The sequence below is a fragment of the Notolepis coatsorum genome, assembly GCF_963971535.1.
Source record: "Notolepis coatsorum genome assembly, chromosome: 3".
Taxonomy (NCBI): Eukaryota; Metazoa; Chordata; class Actinopteri; order Aulopiformes; family Paralepididae; genus Notolepis; species Notolepis coatsorum.
This window is the reverse complement of record NC_140167.1, coordinates 194075611-194099384: the sequence shown is the minus strand read 5'-3', so window position 1 is coordinate 194099384 and position 23774 is coordinate 194075611. Positions and strand designations below refer to the sequence as shown.

Here is a 23774-nt window from a genome sequence, read left to right as displayed (position 1 = left end):
TATTAAATGTTTAAACTCGAGTTGGGCAATCAAAGTGTTAACACTTTGGGTGCCGGGAACCGTCTTTAGACGTCTTTGCTGGCCATGCTAAAGTTGCCGGAGGACGCTTTACGTCGTCCTTATATCAATATTTCAAAAATCTGCGATCGGATTCATATGTCCCCTCCGCTGGCCTGAGATCCACCAGCAGGACCCACTGAGCTCTCTGGCGGTTCAGGAGCGCCATCTGGTGGCCGATCGGCGCAACTGCTTAACAGGATGTGCCATAGAGGTTGTGCTGGACTCCGTATTACTTCCGGGCACTCGCTATAGGTCCCGGGACTCTGGCTCGTCACGCTACACAGTGATCGATTGCCAATAACTCGATAAACAACATGATTTGGACGTATATACCATTATACAAGCTGGAGATGGACCGGGTAAATCGCCATCCCATAATGATAGAATTTCTACTCTACGATGATCGCCCAACGGCGCGCGGAGACTAGGGTGAGTTTGAGCGTGTAACGTTACCGTCTTCGATACTAACTGCTATTATCAACATTTGACCCACATTAGATGATTGGTATAACGCTGCCCACGGAATTATAAACGCCCCCTCGCCCATCCGGTCAACATCAGATGACGTGTAGTAACTTCTAGAAGTACGTCTAGTTGGAATTTTTTATATCGCGCTGATTGCCATCAAACTGTATTTCATCATCAATATAATGCATTTGGGGCTATATATCACGTTCTGGAGAAAGCTGCAGAAAGAGATGAAAACATACTTATACATTAGACCATACTTTACTATGAATATGTGAATGAAAAAGTTTAACGTTGCTACACAATGAACAATACATATAGGACTTTGAATGGGCCCTAATAATGGCAATGTAGCAATAGAATTTAAAAAGTTATAGCCCTGCAAAGAAGGGGACTTTCTCCATAGACAAATAGAGCTGGCAATCTATGGTATATCATGAATTTAACCTTAGGCAGCCAAAGTGTTAATGCACATTTTGTTGTATGCACAGAGAAAATGTTTAAATTGTACAATCTTTCAGGAGTCAGTCTGGAATTAATGTATGCATTCAAAAGTGCTGAATAAATGTTTTATGGGCCCATAATAGTGATTATTAATATTATTTAAGTTAAGTTTTGCCATAATCATGTCTTTTGCCATAATCAGGTAGCTGATTATATATACATTATATATACATATATATTTATATTAATCATTTTCGGCCTTTCGGCATTCGGTTTTCGGCCAACTGTTTCCTATTTTCGGTATCGGTTTCGGCCAAGAATTTCCCATTCGGTGCATCCCTAGTTTGCAGTAAAGGAATATAGCATCAGCCAATGGACATATGGATCTACCAGATGACGATCGATAACTGGGAAATCCTTTTTGGGATCCAACCGGCCCACGGTAAGAGCTTTTTCACAAGCTTTTTCACTCATGCTGATCAGGCCTTGCTTTGATAGCCAACCAGCCGATCAGCAAATGAGGCTAATGCTGTTATTGGTAATCAATAATCAGAAACGACGTCCCCCGCCCCCCCCCCCCCCCCCTTTATGCATTCATGGTGGACCATGATACAGATAATATGAATTTTGATTTTTAGCTCTAGCTTGTGTATAGCCGAAACGCCATTCGATTAGCTTTGCGCCCTGTATCTCGCCTTCGAGGAAATACCCCAGACCATTCCGATATAACGTTCATATTCACAACGCTATAAAATGGGAAGGTATTGATGAATTTTTTTTTAAATTTAAGGCATATTGAAGGGACGGTTTATAGTGTCAATTGACAATGACAATGGACAGATAGCAATAATATAAAGTATAGATTTAGCTCTACAAACAGCCTCACGCACAATGAAAGGTTGCTATGATAAGCTGGCCTTATAGAGTGAGATTAGACGGATCCCAGTGGCCCTGAAAGTGTTATGAGCGATGCTCTGTTGTAAATGTTATTGTATATTTTTATTGAACTATTTTATCACACTTTTTACTCTGGTCTATTCCATTTTATTATTTTTAGTATTGCCTATTTTTTAACTGAATCAAACCACACTTTTTTACTCCGTCTAATCTATTCTATTTTATTATTTGTATTACTGAATGAAACCATAAACAGAGAGGCCTATTGGGATACTAGATCCTAATGTGAAACACTGATTTACCTTACTACTACCTCTCTTTTTTATGCCTGTCTTTTTTACTGCTGTGAAGCACTTAACTGCAATTTCTGTATGAAAAGTGCTATACAAATAAAGTTTATTATTATTAGGCAAATCACACTGAAACTATCTGGATGGATAGCACTCTGGGTAAGGGCCGGGGTATGTTTTCTTTTCATTTAGGGTGAACTGCCCCTTTAAGGTGTTATACTCAGGCTGAACTACAAAGCAGCCTAATTAACAAATATATTGCATCAATTATCTAATAACAAAAAAAAGCATCAGCTTGTAACCGAATCCTTGTTTTTTGCATATAAAAGGAATGCAGAGCTTGAGAGCTGTAGCCAAATGGAAGGAAAACAGCACAAACATGACACGACGGATGGACCCTTTTGCCTAACGGACTAATCCAAACCCGGCCCTCTCTTCTTGATCCTCCAATCACAATGGTAGCTTCCTCAAAGCAACAATTGTGATTGGAGGATCAAGAGAAAGAGAGCGGGTTTGAGAAAGGTCCATTGGAGTGTTTGTGTGTTTGGTGGATTTCCAGTCCATCCATAACAGCTCGAGGAGATGGTCTCAGATCTTGTGACTGTTCGCAGCGGTTCATATTGCCGTCCTAAATAGCCCGTTATGTAATCTGGGCCAGTGAGAGCTCTAACTCAGGAGGCTGAGGGGCAGAGAGGGTCCTCTCTCAACCGACATGCAACGCCACAGTCATGCCACCTCACTAACCGGAGGAAGCATGGTCAAAAAGGATACACTGATCAAGGCTACTGCCCCACTGTCGCAGCTAAGAGCACATGTAGCCTACTACAATTTTATGTAAGTCTAAGTGATGTAGAGTGTAGACACTAAATAGTTGTATTTGATGACAGCTGTATTGCAACCACGTCTTAGTGTCCACATCAAGAATACATTTGCCAGAGCCCATCACAGCAGAGCCGTGAGCATTCTGACCCATAACAGTCATCAGAATGATGCCATACTGGAATAAGCATGCCCAATCACCTGGGAAGGCTGTGAGGCGAAACAGAAATGTGATGCAATCAACTCAGACTTTTCTAGCCTCATAAACACTGAAATGCATCTTATTTGCTCCAAAAACACACAACAAGCAATCTGTTGTGGCCAGTCTGCGTGAATACTTTCCCTAAGGTGGTTGTCCTTCCACGTAGGGCTGGGCGATATAACGATAAATATCGCGATATATTTTAATAATCGATATCGAATATCGAAATTAAAAAAAAAATCGAAAAATCGTTATTTTTTTTTATTTTTATTTACCTGCAACAGGGCAGTTTTAAAACCAGAGACAGTGGACAGACTTGTCTTTCTTGCCTGCAACTTAAAGTAATGGCTTTGCTTGTCCAAATGACAATACTGACCAAATTCAGATTTATTTTTCTCTTGTCCATTTATTTTGTTTGCTTTCTAATTTAAAATACATTTTGAAACCGTCTGTACACAGTAGGCTATGTGTGCTAGCAGAACTAGACTCCAGTCACGAGTCACAGTGCACATGTGCGGTGGTTTGCAAAAAAACGCCAAAAGATCGAAAATAAACTAGCAGAGCCAGAACTGTTCAACTCCTCTGGAGCCACAGCCAGCAGAGAAGCCGGTTTACTTTAGCTTTTAAACCAGCTGCAGCCTGAGAACTGGAGTGTGAGGGGATGTAACACTAAAGATGGCGGCAATGACAAAGAATTGCTGCAAAATAAACATACATCTGTTGTTAAAAAAAAAAAAAAAAAAAAAAAAATTATACTTATAACAATTCGATAATTATCAATATCGAGAAATAAAATAAAATTATCATATCGTTATCGCGATATGATTTTTTTCCATATCGCCCAGCCCTACTTCCACGTTCGGTTTGCGCGATCTGATTAGCCACTGGCGTTTCTGGTCATGTGACATGTGCGCCAATCGTGTGCCGGCAAGTTCTGCGCCAATTTCCGGGTCTAACAGCCAGAGTGCAAACTACCTAACGCCTAGTTTATCACTGGTTAAGCTTAGGCGACTCTTTCGAAGTTGGTTAAGGTTAGAGTTTGGAATCAGGGCTGGTGTTCTATCGCCATGCTCTAAGACAAACTCTAACCTTAACCAACTTCGAAAGAGTGCCTAAGCTTAACCGTCGAAATAACTTGCCGTCACACGATTGGCCGCACATGTCACATGACCAGAAACGTCAGTGGCCAATCAGATCGCGCAAACCGACAACCACCTTAGGGAAAGTATTCACGCGGCCAGTCTCCCTGTCCAAACTAGGCTAAAAAACAGTGGCAATTTCCTGCTGTAGTCATCTTAACCCATATTGGGAAGCTCAAACTCATGTGGAGGCTCGTGAGAAAACCAAAGAGAGACCTCCAGGATGCTTGAAATAGTATCAGGAATGCACTCGGCCATGTCTGTCTGTCATAGTAGTAGCCATGTGCTTATCACATTGGCTCTCCATTTCAAAACAACCCATGGGTCTGGATTGGAACCTGTGTTTTTTGGCCAGTTGGTGGTGAAACTCTACTCCTCTGTGTGGTCTAAGAAAACCCATTGATTTGCAACCCATACCTTATAGCATTAGCTAGTACTAGGTACACATCCGAGCGATTGCCTAAAGTGTGTCTCATCAGTTTTTGTCCTACAGACAGCAGATATTCATGAACCAATTCAGATAAAGTTAAATATAGAATTCTGTTCTACAGATGTAAAAAAAATGTATCCACCTTTTCTCGTGTTTTTCTCAGATTTTCTCCCATCCCAATTTTTTTCGTCGTTATGCCAATTCCCCCCTCCCCTTCCTGGTTGTTGCTCGCATGTGCCCCCCACTGGTCGGTCTAGGGCAGGGGTCGGGAACCTATGGCTCGCGAGCCATATATTTTTAACTTTTTTTTTTATGTTGTTCAACTTTGTCAGTGCTGTAAAGTTTAAACCTTTTAAAATCTTAGACAAACAAAACACTTTGCTTTCATGAAATATTGTAAGCCGTCATTTGAGGCTTTATAAAAGCAGCACAATGAACACAAATCTGTCAGTGCCGAGTCCGACCTCATCTTAAATAACAAACAGCATTGCTTGTTGTAGTTAACAAAGAGAGGCAGAGTTGATTTAGCAAAAATATATATATATATATTTTTTTTAATAATCAAATTTTATTTTCATATTCGAATCCCATGCCCATCGAACGAAGCTTCGAAGCTTCAAAGTATTTAAGACAGCCCTATTAAATGGACTGTTATATCTTATTAAATTGTGGACATTTATTCATTCCCACTTATTAGACACTATTTCTGATGGTAAAATGAGCGTACAAAGCAAAATACAGAATTCTGAAATATTAAAACGGAAAAAACGGAATTTGGAAAAAAATAAAATGGAATTTGGAAAAAAATAAAACGGATTTCATATGGCTCTAGACATACCACACAATGCAGCGTGAGTATTGCCGTATTGACCATGTTTGGCTCTACATATGCATGTGGGCAGTCATTCTCGCATATGAGTAGGGTTGGGCATCGTTTGGATTTGAACGATTCCGGTTCCGATTCCGATTCTCCATATCGATTCCTGTTCTAAACGATTCTCGATTCCGATTCTTTGAGGTGCATGTCAAAACAGGTGACAGCTTATTTCGAAGGAGATTTTTTATTAATTTTTTTATTTCAAAAAGAAAATCATACTATTCACATTTTCAGTTGACTTGATACAGTTTAATTTGGTTGCTGTACTGTAACTAGGGTATTAAAGTAAAAAAAAAGTCAAAAAAAAAGTCAAAAAAAAATAATAATAAAAAAAAAAATCGAAATTTAGAATCGAAATTCAAATATGTTACTTCCGGTTCCAGAACCGGAAGTTAGGAACCGGTTCCTATTAGAACCGGTTTTCGGTGCCCAACCCTACATATGAGGAACATTAAGACCAACCTACGCTCACGTTTAACTGATGGAAGCCTCAACGCCTGCATGAAGCTCAATCTCACCACGTATGAACCAGATTACAAGGCCATCAGCAAAACCATGCAGCACCAGAAGTCGCATTAAAAGTAAGACATATTTAATTTATTATGTTAAAAATACTATATGGCTCTCAATGAAATATATTTAGAAATATTTGGCTTTTATGGCTCTCCCAGTCAAAAAGGTTCCTGACCCCTGGTCTAGGGAGTCCTGAAGTCTATCAGATGCTTCCTCCGTCACATAGGAGACAGCCAGCAACCTCTTTTCACCTGCCAGCGCGGACTCTCATTGGTGATGTGTAACACGTGGGAGGTCACACTACCTTCAACATATCCCTTCTTTGCTGTGCAGGCGCCCTGACCGACCTGTAGGAGTCGCTGTTTACAACGACCAGAATACCACCCCACTGGCTTCCCTCTCGCCAAGCCGGAAGCAACGCTGAGTCGCTGACAGCCGGATTCGATACCGGTGTCTCTTGCATTGGTGACGAGCGCTTAGACCAGGCCTGTACAGTGCGACATATATATCGCACGTGCTACAGCAACAGCGGTCTGTGCGATGGATGGATTTACTTCAGTAGCACTGGTGCGATAGGGATTCGGTTCATATAGATACTCTTATTTTGAAAATCCTGTAGCGGGTCTCATTTCTGCCCACGCGCAGCTCCAGCTAGGCTCCGAAAGCTAGCAACGTTCAGGTGCATATGATAATCTTATTTTGAAAAAACTCTTGTGACAACTCGACGAGTCATATCCGCCCTATCCGTGCGCCTTCTGCAAGCAGAGCAGCGCGTTGGTCGGTTGCTGCGTTAACACAGCAGTGCGCCTACACGTCCCGAAATAAGTCTGTGGTGGGTTTTTTTTCTCGCAACGGGTCAAATGCATCTACATGCTTTGCACCGTCGCCATTCCTTTATGCGCACATCGCCCGAAATTAACGTTTATGTACCATTACAATCACTACAACGTTAGCAAGCTAACAAGCTAATCCTGATCAGAGGCAGAGCCAGCAGACACAGTGTGGATTGGGGAAAGGGAAATGGGGGGGCACTCTCTCCCCTTCCCTGTGTGTGTGTGTGTGTGCGTGCGTGCGTTTGGAAAGATGATGAAGTCACTAGTCAGGACAGGAGTATATTATAGTAAACTGAGGATGGACAGATAATGTTGATATTCAAATATAAACAAGTTTCGAGAGGAGTGGAAGTTTGAAGACAGACTAGACTACAATATGATGCGGGGGTGGTGAGTTGAAACAGTGTGTGTGAATGAATGAATGAAAACTTTATTTAACAGATTGCAGAATGGGTACAGTACAGTACGGCTCAATACACACAATTGTTAAGGGGATGCAGACCTGAGAAAGACGTTTGTCTTGTTTACATCAGGGTCCCCCATTGTGTGTGTGTCCCAACCGACCCCACTTCTACGTTTCAATAAATTATTTGCATTTAAAACTATTAACGCTGACTGTTGTGAAGGGCCAGATTAAACCGAATATATATATTTATTTATATATATATATTTAATTGTATTTGTATATTCTCTAATATTCCCTGATATCCCTTGTATATTCCTTATACAATATGCGTTGAATATCCATTCTAGCCTACTGAACATCCCATAATAGTCTCCATTCTACTATTGGTCGAGACCTTGGTGCCAGGCTGCCATACCCCTCAGACCCAGTTCAAACGTACCGCTCCACATGTACGAACAAGTCCTAGTTCCGCGTAGGAATCTGACTACCGCACCACTAATGGGACTATTTGTTCATAGTGCGTATATATACTGCGCTACTAAAGTAGGACTTTCTTTTCAGTCCAGTTTCTTACCCTCCAATAGAGTCACAGACGTAAAGCCTCCCCGCGACGCCACGTGTGGGAGTAAGGCCAAGTTCGCCTACCATCGGTATTGAGACATCGTGTATATTAATATTTGAATAGTCATATTTGGCACTATATCGTCGAGTTGGACGTAGTCTATTAAGCTAATAATAGTCTGTTAATATATAGTGCTTCGTGCGGTGAGAATACTACCGTAGTCAGTACCCCATCGTTTCGGGCAGAGAACTGGCTGCTTACCCAGGGTGGTTGACCCCATGTGAAGCTGCACCCGAGGAGCCCCAGAGCCGACGAGCGAGTGGACCTGTATACCGGATTATTCTACCGACGACAGCCCGCCTTCCCAGGCACGGATTATGCTTTGTATACTTTGATTATTCCATGGATAAAGACCCCCGACACTGCCGTGTGTTGGAACCCCCCCCCCTGGAGAGGACGCAAGGTGAGGAGACGCTCTGCAAGACGAGGTCGCTTCACGTCTCTCCCCCGTGGACCGGAGAGAGCCGGCCCACAAAGAGTCCACCTGCTTTCATCTGTGGTCCAAGGATCGCCGGCGCATTGAACGGCACTACAGTGGGTTCACCTGGGATACCCTTGGCCGGACGAGGCAGCCGGATTCTACCCCCCCCCTCCTACTCCTGTCGGCTTACAAGCGACCGGATTAACCCCCTCTAGTGTATCCAGTATATAATCATTAAAGTATCATTGCTGTTATTCCTTAACTATTCCAGGTCGTATATTTACCACCTGCGCCATCAGAGATTGGACATTCTCTATTGATATACCGACGAATACTCTTTGCCATAAAAGTGCATACTATTTCAATTCATAAATGTAATTAAGTGATTAAGTGCTTGCTCTACACACCATTGCTGTGTAGTAATAAACGCATACTTCGACTTCGTACATTTGTGTTGGATCCGTTTCATCTACGTGAGAGTGTTTATGATAATATATTTATGCCGTGTACTGGGTGGCCGAATATTAAGTACAAAGGTAGTGGTAGTAAGTATCATATCTAGTAATACAGTCAGGGAATTGTACCCCTCAGTTACACTGACTCATTCCTTCAGTCCACTCAAAATTATGCTAATATTCCTTATGTTGTTTATGATATTAATTGAAAATAGCATATGAGAGTATCATAGTAATAATAACACATGGCGATATACTAAATGACAGCCAAACATGGCACTGCAACTAAATAACACAAATACAATAGGCACATTTGTGACTGTTACAAATATAACACGTTTTATACTTGTGCTACAAGATTTTGGCCTGTGCTACAAAACTATCAACCTCTGTAGCACCAGTGCTATGTGCAAAAAAAGTTAACGTACAGCCCTGGCTTAGACCGCTGCGCCACCCAGCCGCCTTACAGATTTGTTTTGTATTCATATTACCTTACTGGAGTCCATGTCTACAATTGCCTTTTCCAGAGGCTTAAATATTATGCTCACGTGTATTCAAAACTGCATTTTGACTTCATTTGAAGGATGCAACATTAAACGACTTAGCTACCTGTGCCCAAGCTGTGTTGATGGATGACCTGGCATAGGCTTAAAGTAACCCAGACATGCGGATAAACGCAAATCTTGACTATATGTATATTATAGATCCGTGTTCTACACATCTGCCCACCATATCCCTGATAAATGTATCGTTCTGCAATCATAGTAGGGCTGGGCGATAAAACGATAATGATAACTATCGCGATAAATTATTTCCTCGAAATAAACATGAAACGTGGTCGCAAAGTTTCGATATATCGATTTTCCAAGCTTGGATATGAGCACACGCACTAACAACCAATCGGTGAAGGAGATGGCCGATAGAGGAAGGAGACCCGGAAGGAGGTAGGACTCGGTAAACAAGGCTGGCTATGGCTATTTAGCTTGCACGCCGCTATTTCACAGGTTACCTGCCGAGTTGGTGTGTGTTTTGAATTCTGAGGGTAACTGTTATAGTAGTGTGGGGTATACGGTGGACGTCGTTGCAATGAATTGGACGGAACAGAGTATTTTAGGGTCATTTTTTAGTACATTGTCATGAAATACTCCGCTTGGAAACTAGGCTGGCTATGGCTAATTAGCTTGCACGCCGCTATTTCACAGGTTACCTGCCGAGTTGGTGTGTGTTTTGAATTCTGAGGGTAACTGTTATAGTAGTGTGGGGTATACGGTGGACGTCGTTGCAATGAATTGGGCGGAACAGAGTATTTTAAGGTAATTTTTTAGTACATTGTCATGAAATACTCCGCTTGGAAACGAGGCTGGCTATGGCTAATTAGCTTGCACGCCGCTATTTCACAGGTTACCTGCCGAGTTGGTGTGTGTTTTGAATTCTGAGGGTAACTGTTATAGTAGTGTGGGGTATACGGTGGACGTCGTTGCAATGAATTGGGCGGAACAGAGTATTTTAGGGTCATTTTTGAGTCATGAGATACTCCGCTTGAGATACTCCGCTCTGCTAACGTGCGCGGACTGATGACGACATCAATTCGACTCTCGAGACATTCACAGCAGCAAAACAAGTCAGCCCGCGTATCGGCGCCGGGCATAATAAGTTAATTAAACTTGACAGACATTATATCGACGATAATTATCGATATCGAGTTATATGAAAATAATTTTATAATTTTATTGCGATAACGTTTTTGGTCATATCGCCCAGCCCTAAATCATAGTATCATCTTTCAGCGTTAAACGTTACCAAATAATGTTGGAATGATAAGATTACACAAGTTCATGTTTGATATGTCAATTCGGAACTGTGACTAACGTTAGGCTTGATACTGAACAGATTATGTAATACTGTAGCGTCAACGATTCAATCCATAAATATCCATTATCATAGCTTCATCATTTAGCTAAGAAACTTAACGTTCGCTGGGTTTCCGTTTGTGACTTGGCTATAGCTAACATTACCTAGCTAATCTAGTTAATAACGTACTTGGTTAGTTATAGCTAACGTTAGATTGACTGCCTAGATTTAACGAGGATTTTGATGGGACAGCTGTCATTGACAGTCATATACCGTTAAACCTTACAATTAAGGTCACAGCATAACGTTAGCGTAGTTAATAGTTAGCTAGCAGCTCAGGCTAGCTTACGCTGTCAGTTTCAATAGGGTCCAGCTGCAGCGCCGGAGAATCCTCTCAAGGGGCAAGCCTGTGGCAGCCACGAACCTACTTTTTATAGAAGCAGCTCGGAGGTGCGCTGTTTTAAGTGAGCGTGTTATTGGATTGATTGAAAATTTTATTAATGTCCGCCTTGTTTCGAACTGGTTATGCTTAAGAGTTTGGAATCAGGGCTGCTCGCCCTGCTCTAAAGATAAACTCTAAGCATAACCGACTTCGAAAGAGGGGCTAAGCATAACCAGTTCGAAACAAGGCGGACATTAATAAAATGCTCAATCAATCAATCAATCCAATAACCAGTGTTGCGTTCGTCATATCAACACAGGCTGCACGCACGCTAATGACACCACGTGCACTCAGGGCGCGTGCGTGCGCTCCCGAGTATAAATGTTCCCTTGCTTAAGCACAGACTAAAGACGGTGCCTAATTGCCTCTACGAATGGAATGTAAAACATTTCATTCACAAGTTCTGTGTGAATGTATCTGAGAACGTATTTAACACACCTGACGACCGGCGCTATTGATATGCAAAGTAGCCCAGGTGGGTACTTATAGCGAGTTGGCGAGTGCAGCGCATTCCTGTGTGCATGCGCGTGCCGTGCACATCCGTGCCTGTGCGTGCACACGCTTCTGCTCACAAAACTTTGGCTGCACTGCGTGCAACCCCGTCCCATGAAGAACGCATCACTGCCAATAACACACGCTCACTTAAAACAGCGCACCTCAGTGCTTCTATAGAAAGTAGGTTCGTGGCTGCCACAGGCTTGCCCAGTGAGAGGATTCTCCGCTGCAGCTAGACCCTACTCGGCTAGCTTACGCTGTCAGTTTGGTGATGTTAGCCAACAAGGAGTGGCTATCTAGCTAACTTAGGTCGGAGGGGAGGGGGTGACACACTGACATGATCAATCTCGATTTGGTTGCGTAGCAAACAAGTGAGGTTCAATGGGAATCGTAATCTACTAACGTAAACAATCCCACGTTATGAACGTTATTATTATGCAAGTAACGATCAAACGTGTGAAGTCGCTACGGGCCCTGCCTCACTCCGTACGACCGGCCCTCCTCTGCTGCTCTAACGCTTAGTGAGAGTCGAGTTTACCAGCCAACGTTAAGTTACCAGGCTAACGTTAAAGGAAAACTCCAACATTTTGGGAAATTAGCTTATTTGTCATCTACCCTGGAGTTAGACAAGAAGATGCATACCCTTTTTCTCCTCTGTGCATGCAGTGTAGGAGTAGGAAGACGCGCACCGTTAGCCTAGCTTAGCGTCAGTCACTGGAAATGGGTTCCTCCATTAGCCTAGTTCCAAACGTCTTCCTACTCCTACTGCATGCACAGAGAAGAAAAAGGTATGTATCTTCTTGTCTAACTCCAGGGTAGATGGCAAATAAGCTAATTTCCCAAAATGTTGAGAGTTTTCCTTTAAGACAACAGTATTATCGTCTGACGTTGGCCGCAATTTCAGCAATTCTGTTTTTAGCTTTGATATGGCAGTGTACAATCAAACGACGATCTGTTGATGTCAGGGACATAACCTTAGCAAGTCTATACTGCCTAGTACTGACGATGAAGATAAGCCTTATTAAGCTAGATAAGTGGTCGGTAGGCTAACGTCAGTGCAGCTAGCTGCTAGGCCCCATGGCGAACCCACCGTGATAGTATCTGCAGCCGGGGCCAGGCTCCCCCCAACGAGGCCCGACTACAAGACTCGTTTTCTGAGTAAAAAAAACCAAGACGAGCCATGTCATTGCCACCATATCTGAATGCAGTCTTACCTCGACATCGCGTCCCTTGTTTTTGAAGCTCTTGATGCGGTGGTTTTCCGAGCCGGCGTTTTCTGCCATGATGGCTGTACCGAGGTTTAGCTACTATCACTCCGGCTGTTCGGGATCTCCGTGGAAGTCGAGGAGGCACGGCAGCTCCTGTGGTGCAGACGATGGGTTCAGGACGGAGGGGGCAGGAGACGTAACAGTTCGCAGAGAGGAGGAGCTATGCTGCATACCTCCTGTGTGGGTCGTCCTGATGACTCGATTTGCATGGGGATGGGGATCCTCAGGGCCCCTGGAGTTCAAAACATTGAATCCCTATTGATTGATTGAAATGTTTAAACAGATTGCAGATTGGGTACAGTACAGTACGGCTCAATACACACAATTGTTAAGGGGATGCAGACCAGAGAAAGACTTTCGTCTTGTTTACATGATCAGGGTCCCCCATTTTCAATTCATGATGAGTTGAAATGAATTAATACAAATCTGATCCAATCAGATAGGGATTACACGTTTTGAACTCCCTGGTGGGCCCTTGATTAGGTGTTAGTCAGTTTCATAGATGCCGTTTGATCAACGTGAGACATGATCTGCCGCACATGGCATGGTGATTATATCAAAGAGCATTAAAACACTCGGACACAGTAAGAAGGGGATACATCCAGACAGAAAAGTTTGATGTTCTCAACTATATTTGGATTTGCTTTACAATCTTACAATAACATTAGTGCAAACAAAAAAAAACAAGCATTTGAAATATTAGACAAATTTCACACTTCAATAGTGAATATGCAATGTCAATAAAATAGATTTACATTATATACCTTACATATTTACTGATATTTGGAATAAATAGCCCATAAAAAAGGTATTTTACAGACAAGGGGGGAAACATTTCTAATGCTTAATCAAACCTAGTAGGCTATTCATATTAGTGATCCAGATTACCTCTTTGAGTTTGCTACTGAAGCAACATTTCACTTTGGTATAAGAATAGAATTTTCCAGCATGACATGAAAACTTGCTCCTAGAATGATTTTTCACCACTAGCCTACTATACCCCCCACCACTCACAAAAAACAATTGGAAACAGGTGAAGTAATTTCTTTAAAAAGAGTATCCCACCCTCTGAAGTAATACAATAAATAACCCTGGTTGCCAACTTTATAGTTTGTTAGTTATGATTTTCTGGTTAAAGACAGCCAAATTAAAGTGAGTGACATTATGGGTAGACAGGCCAATACTGATGGTTCATGAACACAATGGGTCAAATTGGGTCATGCATGCCTAAAACAAATGTCAAACCAAAGTGAAATATTGCTTTTAATCTACAAATGAAATAAATATGGATATACAGTAGTTAAGGCATATGCCTTCATGTCAGTATGGCATTTAAATTCAGAGATTACCTTCCATGATCACATAACTAAAGTATAAAGCATGTCAAAACATGGCTTCTGGTCCTGATAAACAAAAAACCATACCATTGCACCTAGATACTGACTGAAAGACGACATCTATACACACTACAGTTGAATATCTAAGCAGCAACCAATACAGTTTCAGTGTATGTGGGATGAATATTAAGAGACAAAAGTAATACGAAATGACTTGTCTTGTCTCGTCTTTCATCAGCAAACACTCCCCATATTCTTTACTGCCCAACAAAGCAGACCAGGAAGCGTCTATTCGAATACCAACCGGTTCATGCTTCTGCGTTCGCGTTTTGCGAATCCGATTGGCCACTGCCGTTTCTGGTGCGATCTGATTGGCCACTGACGTTTCTGGTCATGTGACATGTGCGCCCAATCGCGTGACGCGCCCATTTCCACCTCGACCAGCAGCAAACTACCTAACGCCTAGTTTATCACTGGTTAAGCTTAGGCAACTCCTTCGAAGTTGGTTAAGGTTAGAGTTTGGAATCAGGGCTGGCGTTCTATCGCCCTGCTCTAAGACAAACTCTAACCTTAACCAACTTCGAAAGAGTGCCTAAGCTTAACCGACGAAAGAACTTGCCGTCACACGATTGGTGCGACCAGAAACATCAGTGGCCAATCAGAGCGCAAAACGCGAACGCAGAAGCATGAACCGGTTGGTATTCGAATAGACGTGACCAGGACCCCCCCCCCCCTGCAACTAACATCACCTTCTGAATGGAATCTACAGCAGCAGCAGTTAAGACAAGAGTAATCACAGGGATAGTAACACAGGGGCGTTCAAGCCAGACACAACATGATCCAATCAATGTCAAGAGCACAGATACATGTGTGTGTGTGTGTGACTTTCAGCTGTGCATGTGGCATGTATGCTTTTGTGTGTGTGAGCAAAATGTGTATGCATGGGCAACCATGTTTCAGTCTCTGTGTGTGTGTGTAAGTTTGTGCCTGCATGTATGTGTTTATGTGTGCAACTTTCAACTGTGTGTGTGTGTGTGTATAGGAGGGGGTCAGGAACGGAGGTGTTTAGAAGATTTGTTGTTCAAATAGGATCTTCTCAAAGCCTTGCGGAGCCGTGTGGTAGAAGTCACTGAACTGGCAGTCTAAGATGGCACTGTCATCCACTGGAAGAAGAAAAGGTAGAAGAAAAAAATGCCAGTTAATTATAGATTATTGAACGAATAGAGCACTTCATTGCTCAATAATGTACGGCCTATTTGAAAATGTTCATGTTGTATGCTTCGCAGCCTGAAATTAAAACATTAAATCAAACTTTTCCCACCTTTTATTCACAAAAAAAACAAATAACTTGGAATGGTAAGTGTACACCACCCCACTTATAATCCGATTAAAGAGGGGTACTGTAGATTTTGGTAGATTTTTATTTGTACTTTGTACTACCGGGCAGTCCGGTAGAGGGAGAGAGAGAGGAAGAACGAGAGACAGAGCGGGGGGAAGACATTCGGCAAAGGACGCCGGGTCCGGGAATCGAACCCGGGTCGGCCGCTTTGCGACGCAGCACTTGGGTGCCCAAGATTAAGTTAATCAAGAGCCTTTGGGAAGTGGTCATTAATGATACTTTCCTGCTGACGTGTACAGTGGACTCTCCATCAGAACACTCAAACACAGTATGGGACATGTCTTTAACTTCTGGCCGTTATTCTAGGCCAGTCCCTGAGGTTTCAAAGAAAATATAAATCATCACTCTCCTGTCACTTTAAATGAAAATACAGATGGGAGCAATTTCAGTGACTTCCTGTCCAATTTTACTATGGAAGTCAATGGAATTTTTACGACCATTTAGCATATGGAGCAATGCCATTGTGACTATTATTATTAAATAGATTATAAATTATGCTCTAGTCTACTACATGATATTAAGTCCATAATATACTTGAATGCTGAGGTGTAGTTGAAGGCTAGCAATGCTAGTAGGCAGCAGTAGCAGGTGCAGCAGGCGCATGGCACACAGCTCAATGTCTGGTGATGTGCATAATCTGCCTCCCATCTTGAGTCTGGTCTTGAATTAACTTCTGAAGGGGAGCGGAGATGTTTTCTGTTATACCGATAGTCTATGGCCACATGTGTGCCACTTGTTATGCGTGTTACATTCCAGTATGTCAAGACAAAATAATTACACTTAATGGATACACTTCAGAGGCTCCTGGTTCACTCTAGTGGTTAGGTCTGGGGGTCAGGGGTACACTCACGCTGCTCCCCAGTCATAGTGCCCAGCCCACAGCCACACACCCTCCTGTCGAGCACTGTGCAGACAGTTGCCCAGACTGAGATGGGGTGGGTTGAGACACTTTGCACGCAACTTGGCACATTGTTTACACAGGCACAGTGGGACTCACATTACAATCTAGAACCAAACTAATAATAATAATGTATAAAAAATGTCTACTTCAGTAGGAAATAGTTCCTACACGAAACTGCTAACAACCAGGTTTGTGGATCACCTTGAGTAACTGGGTGAGAAACGCACCCTACACTGTTTTATAGGCTTTCAAACACAGATAGGCTGGATTAGGGATGGGTACCTTTCACATTTGAACCGATACCGGTACCCGTGAATCGATACCGGTACCAAACGGTACCTTTTTTCGGTACTTTAGTCTCAAGAAATTTTATTTACCTACCTCAGTCGTAAAAAAAGAAAAAATCCAAACTTCAAATAACTACAATTTCGACAGTTTTCGGCTTGTCATTGCTCCGACTGCTTTGTTGTTGAATCAAGTCAAATCCTAGGTAAGCATATATTGTGCGTGTGAACGTTGACATGAAAAAAAAAAAAAAAAGTAAAAAAAAAAAAAAACGTTTTTTTTTTATTTATTTTTTCGGTTTCTCACTTGATTCGATACTCGGTAGTACCGACGTGCAGGGTGCGATCCACGGGGGGAGCCATGGCTCCCTTAGATCAGACATCAGCTCACCTGAATACATGATTTGTGAATCTTTGGAGGGTCTCTAAATTACTGAAAATAAATGCAACTTTTGCCATGCATTTCAAATTTTTCTGTAATTTTCTATATCGTCATCATCGTGTATAATAATAAAATTAGGCTATTTTGATGTATTAATGATTTCCGCACAAATTCACCGTAATAGACAATAGCATAAATCTATGGGGTTGCGGGCGGCACTGCAGATATACCCTACTCGTAATTCGCATGGAACATGCATGCTATTCTTGCGTTCACCATTCGGAGCGTGGCGGCGCTGCACTGCAGTCTGCAGGCACAAATAGACGCATCCAGGATAATGTCGAAAGTTTTTCTAACCAATTTTGATTTTACAAAGAAGACGAAGCAACCTGCTGCGGGGACTACTTCTGTGACATGCAGATTTTGAGAATTGGGCAGACCATCAGGACAGGTGGGTGGCGATAATGTTGCATTTTTTTTTTACTACTGGAGATGAGGAGTGACTTTTAATAAAACTGCAAGAAAAACAAATGTAATTCTCTCCGCGGCAGTGAGCTGGAGAGTCTCTCTCTCTCTCTCTCTCTCTCTCTCTCTCTCTCTCTCTCTCTCTCTCTCTCTCTCTCTCTCTCTCTCTCTCTCTCTCTCTCTCTCTCTCTCTCTCTCTCTCTCTCTCTCTCTCTCTCTCTCGGCAGTTGCGAGACTCAGGGAAGCGCTCTGAGTTTTTTTTTTGCGCCTGACCAACCCCCGCTCCCCCAAAGATCCTGATATGGATTGCACACTGCCGACGTGTTTCGGTTCGGTACCTCAAAAGTACCGAATTCGGTACCCATCCCTAGGCTGGATATGCAATCGCTCCCTGAAGAAGAGTTAATACTCGGAACACACTGCAAAGTGGTCTGCATGTACTCTGTAGTGTATATCCACCTAGCCTATCCATGCCTGAAAGCCTGTAAAAGGTGCATATTTGAAGGCATTCATTAAACAGTTTCTTTTGCATTATACACCCTTACTTTTACAGGTGTTTATATTGATTCTTACACTTTCCTATACTAATTGCTACAGGTTATATATCCTGTGGCCTACTGCTGCATTACTTTATTGACCTATTTCAAAACCCTCCCTCTTTTATTGATCTTCCAATCACAACTGTTGCTTTCCTCAAAGCTTAATTCTAATTGTAAACAAAGCGAAGACATTTCTGTAGATATTGTAGTTTATGATAAGGCATTCTCCTCCCCTGGATAACTATTATGGGAGTCATGGAATTAGAATGCCCTAGTCTGTATTGTGATGCTGCTGAATTCAAAATAATCTAAAAGCACAGACAGAAGAACATTTGCTTCATTCTAACTTACAGATAAACAAGAGCTTACTGAGCAAATATAGGATTAGCAAAGAATTATTACAATTGGGCATCCGGGTAGCGTGAATGCTTTACCCAACGCAGTTGTGTTTCCGTGTCTCTGATTGGCCAGGTAATTTCTTTTTTTAATAACTTTCTTTATTGGAAGAGTTTTCAAAATTATGCAGACAGTTATACATATTATACATCTTCCATTTTTTTTCTTTTCCCCCCATTTCACTTTCCTATCCCCTAACCCCACCCCACCCCACCCCACGAAGAGCGACAACAAACATACATATAATACACGAAAATACAAAAATAAAAAATATGTGACAGAAAAATAACAGTAAAAAATAAAAATAAAAAAACTATGATACTAATATAACTGAGATGAAAAGACAAAACATTTTAAGAAATAAATAAAAATAGGGTAAAAACAGAGGTGGGGGGGGGCTCAGTCGTCACAACCAGGCAGGGATGTCAAGGATTCTATGTGCTTTAAAAGGGGTCTCCAAGTCTTCTCAAAGGTATTCAGGGGGCCAGTAGGGCCTTTGAGGGAGAATCTGAGCTTTTCAAGATTAATAGATAATAGTAGTTCCTTAACCCACCTATTGTGAGATGGAGGTTGAGTATGTTTCCACTTAAAAAGAATAAGTCGCCTGGCCAATAAAGTGGAGAAGGCAAGAACAGAATGTGACATTTTGGAGGGCAGAGGAACACCGAACAAGGCCACAAGAGGATCAGGGGTGATAGTAAGGTTGTAGGCTGTGCCGATAGTTTCAAAAATTTCAGACTAGAATGTGGCAAGGCTGGGGCAGGACCAGAAAATGTGGGTGTGATCGGCAGGGGATTGTTTGCATCTATTACATGCGTCAGAGATGTTGAGTACATTCGAGAGTCTCGAGTTTGTGTAGTGGACTTTGTGTATAACCTTGCACTGTGTGAGGCCGTGTCTCGCACAGATGGAAGATGAGTGGACAGAGTCCAATGCCCAACTCCAATACTCATCAGACAGTTCAATTCCCAGCTCCCGCTCCCACGAGTTCTTAGGGCCGGTTCCTGGGGTATCCGTAGCGGAGCTAATCAGGTTGTAGATGTTGGAGATTAGCAGTTTTTTTTTCCGGGTTAAGAACCATTAGTGAATCTATAAGGGTTTCAGGGGGCCGACTAGGGAATTTGGGGTTCTGGTTATGTGTGAAGTGCCTAATTTGGAAGAAACTAAACAGGTGGGATTTGGGAAGGTCGAATTTCTTTACGAGGTCTGGAAAAGACATGAAAGTCCCTTGGTCATAGAGATCATTAAAAGTGGTTATCCCTTTGTCAAACCAGACTTGAAAGGAAGAATCAGTGCAAGAGGGCAGGAATAAATGATTGTTAAAAGTGGGGGAGAGGTCAGAGGCCCTATGGAGGCCGAGGCTTTTCCTGATTTGAATCCAAATTTTTGTGGAGTCGACCACCATTGGGTTTGCAGAGAGTCCAGTAACCGACATAGGGAGTTGGGAGCACAGCAGAGAGCGAAGAGAGTATCTAGAGGAAGAGAGTTCCATGTCGACCCACACCGGGCCTAAGTTGTGTGTCGTGCCCCTCATCCAATATAAAAGTTTGTGTATGTTACACGCCCAGTAGTAGTGCTGGAAGTTAGGCAGTGCCAGTCCCCCTAGCTCTTTGGGGAGTTGTAGTATTGATCTCCTCATCCGTGGGATCTTATTGCCCCAGAGGAAGGAGCTTATTAATCGGTCAAGTGTTTTAAAGAACAACTTTTTAATGAGGACTGGGATATGGGTGAAGAGATATAAAAACTTTGGTAGCACTACCATTTTAATTAAATTGACTCTGCCCACTAGAGACAGTGGAAGACATGTCCACCTGTTGAAGTCTAGTTTGCACTTTTCAAGAAGAGGTGAGAAGTTTTTCGAGAACATTGTTTGGATTGAGTTGGTGATGTTAACCCCTAGATATCTGAATCCATCTGTTGTATCCGGGGTATTTTTTTGGCTGAGGAGTTGATTGGAAAGAGTTCGCTTTTATGAAGGTTTAACTTATAGCCTGAGTAGGACCCGAACTTGTCCAGTATATTAAGAATTATAGGGAGAGGCGGTCGGGTTAGATATATACAGCAGGAGGTCGTCTGCATATAGGGACAGTTTATGAATTTTTCCGACCCGTGTGATGCCTTCAAACCTCTCTTCCTGTCTTAACCAGATGGCCAGTGGTTCGATGGCTAGGGCGAACAGAAGGGGGGAAAGGGGGCAGCCCTGTCTGGTGCCTCGATGAAGGGGAAATGGGGCTGAGTGAAGTCCGTTTGTATGGACTGAGGCGACTGGGTGAGTGTAGAGTAACTTAATCCAGGCAATAAAGTCAGGGCTAAAAACGAATTTCAGCAGTATAAAGAAGAGGTAGCCCCACTCCACTCTGTCAAAGACCTTCTCTGCATCCAGGGAGACAATTACTTCTGGTGACATAGAGTTAGGGGAATTGAGGATATTAAGAAGCCTTCTAGTGTTATGAAAGGAGTGTCTACCGAGCATGAATCCTGTTTAGTCAATTGAGATTAAACTTGGTAATACCTGTTGTAAACGTTTGGCTAGGATTTTGGATAGAATTTTTAAGTCTACATTTAAAAGTGAAATGGGTCTATAGCTGCCACATAGAAGAGGGTCCATGTCTTTCTTGAGCAGGAGAGAGATCGAGGCCTCAGACATAGTTGGGGGCATGCGACCCTTCGAAAAGGACTCGTTATACATTTCCTGGAGAATTGGTGCGATGGATGTAGAGAATGACTTAAAAAATTCCACAGTGAACCCATCTGGGCCCGGTGTTTTACCATTCTGTAGAGATGTAATTGCTTCCAGTATTTCTGTAATCTTAATCGGACCGCCCAGTGCCTTAGCTAGGTCTTAATCAATATTGGGGAAGGCAATCTCCTCTAGAGGGTTGTCCCCTTCCCATATGTCTGAAGAGCACTGTGAGGTGTACAGTTCTGAATAAAAGGCAAGGAACGTCTTATTAATCTCTACAGGGTCTAAAATAACATCACCAGTCGTAGATCGGATCTTGGGGATCAGTCTGGATAGGGATGTGGCACGTGCTTGGTGAGCAAGCAGTCTCCCCGCCTTGTCACCAAATTCAAAGAACCGCTGTTTGGTCAAGAATAGCTGCTTCTGCGTTTTATTTGTAGTCAGTAAATTGAATTTAGATTGGAGTTGAAGACGTTCTTTATAAAGGGCCGGGGTAGGGGCTGAGGCGTAAAGGCTATCAACCCTAGCTATATGGTCTGCGGTTGCAGTCAGATCAGCTCTTTCTGTTTTATTTAAGATGGAGATAAAAGAAATAGCCTGACCCCGCATATATGCCTTAAAGGTTTCCCATAAGGTGCACCTAGAGATTTCGGGAAAGTCATTGGTGTCTATAAATAAGGAAATCTGTACCCCAAGAAATTCCTTGAAAGGAGTTTGGGCCAACATTGATGAGTTGAGCCTCCATTGTCGGAAAGGGGGGACATATCTAGAAAAGGTCATATCGACTGAGGTGGGGGCGTGGTCTGAGATCACAATACTGTGGTACTCACAGGAATGTACATCTGACAGGTAGCGGTTGTCCAAAAGGAAGAAGTCAATACGCGAATAAGAGTGGTGTACATGTGAGAAAAAAGAAAAAGCTTTATTTGAATGTGGTTTAGCTCTCCAGGGGTCGAATAAACCTAAACTATTTTTATATGTGTTGAGAATTTTAGCTGATTTGGATATGAAGTGGGGGTTGGACGACGACCTATCTAAGGTGGGGTCCTGTACCAGATTAAAGTCACCACCAATAATTAAATAGTGGTCATCTACCTTGGGAAAGGAGGAGAAGAAATTGGATATGAATTTGTCATCATCCCAGTTAGGTGCATAGACACATGCCATAATCACAGGTGTACCACATAGCCTACCTGAAATAATCACAAATCATCCATTAGGGTCTTCAATAGAATTTGATAACTCGAAGGGGATATTTTTATTTATAAGGATGGCAGCACCTCTTGCTCTAGCTGAGAATTTAGAATGAAATATATTCCCTATCCAGGGGCGCTTGATTCGATGAACCTCTGTCGACCGAAGATGAGTTTCCGGCAAAAAGAAAATGTCACCCCTGAGTTGCTTTAGATGATTCATTACTTTATTAATTTTTACAGGCTGGTTGGCACCCTTCAGATGCCAAGAGATAAAGCGAAGGTTCTTACCCTGACCAATCATATTGAGATTTTATGTAGGGAGCCACAACATTCCAAGACCTGATGAGATTTCTGAGCCAAAGGAAGAGGGAAGGGGGGGTAAAAAAAATAAAAAAATAAAATAAAGGGGAAACAAACAATAACAATATACCTACATCCGCCCTTGTCCATATCCCACCCCTCCAAATCCACCCGTATGAACCCACCCATGCGTCTATTTCCCCCCCCTACATGCCCACCCACCTTCCCTCTATACTCCCAGCAGGATAGCTTTCCTACTTTTATAACTTCTCCTATCTGGAGATTAAGCTGCATCCCACCTGGTGTGGGATGTGCATAAAGTCCCCCCTGTGTCTCCCGAGTTTCGTGGTCTCTGTCCAGCAGAGAGATTTTTACAACTTTTTGAACTAAACCTATAAACTGAAGCTATGACATCAGACATGGCCACAAGTAAATGTCTCACATTTAGCAGATGGACTTTATATGAACTAATAACTGCAATAAAGTGCATATATGTATTGCACGTGTGCCTGCGTTAATGCTGCACTTAGACACATGAAATGGGCTTCGAGTGAAATAATAATAAGTGTGTGCGTGCACCTGCTGCCCATGCATAAAGAAAAAAAAAAAAAAAGGCTTTAGATGAAATAGTAAATGCAGTATTCATACCAACGCAGTGAATGGGCTTTAAGCGAAATCATATTAAATGCATGCGTATACGTGCTGCACCTATCTGCGCAGTAAGTAGGCTTTTTAGGAGAAATAATAATAAATGCATACATACTGTGTGTTCACACATACACACACATGCCTGTCCACGAATGCATGTGCACTCACACACATTCATGTAGCCATGTGCATGCAAACAAGCCTACCAGTACCACACTAATTATCAAAAATTCATGTTCTTGGAGAGCTAATACCACAATGACCACATGTAGCCTAAAAAGTATAATGTCCACAGTAATCAAATAGGCTTTA

The 23774-nt window shown here is 42.4% G+C and overlaps 2 protein-coding genes across 2 annotated transcripts in view; both read right to left on the bottom strand.

The window, feature by feature from the left end:
• The window catches only part of kpna3 (karyopherin alpha 3 (importin alpha 4)), a 74039-nt gene extending 61024 nt beyond the window's left edge, over positions 1 to 13015 (bottom strand). Inside the window, exon 1 of the mRNA XM_084310025.1 lies at positions 12879 to 13015. Coding sequence (XP_084166151.1) covers positions 12879 to 12947 — 69 coding nt within the window. The 5' untranslated portion in view covers positions 12948 to 13015. The remainder of the gene's footprint in view (positions 1 to 12878) is intronic.
• Positions 13016 to 13543: 528 nt separating this feature from the next.
• Positions 13544 to 23774, bottom strand: part of spryd7b (SPRY domain containing 7b) — a 33545-nt gene continuing 23314 nt past the window's right edge. Inside the window, exon 5 of the mRNA XM_084309636.1 lies at positions 13544 to 15432. Coding sequence (XP_084165762.1) covers positions 15335 to 15432 — 98 coding nt within the window. The 3' untranslated portion in view covers positions 13544 to 15334. The remainder of the gene's footprint in view (positions 15433 to 23774) is intronic.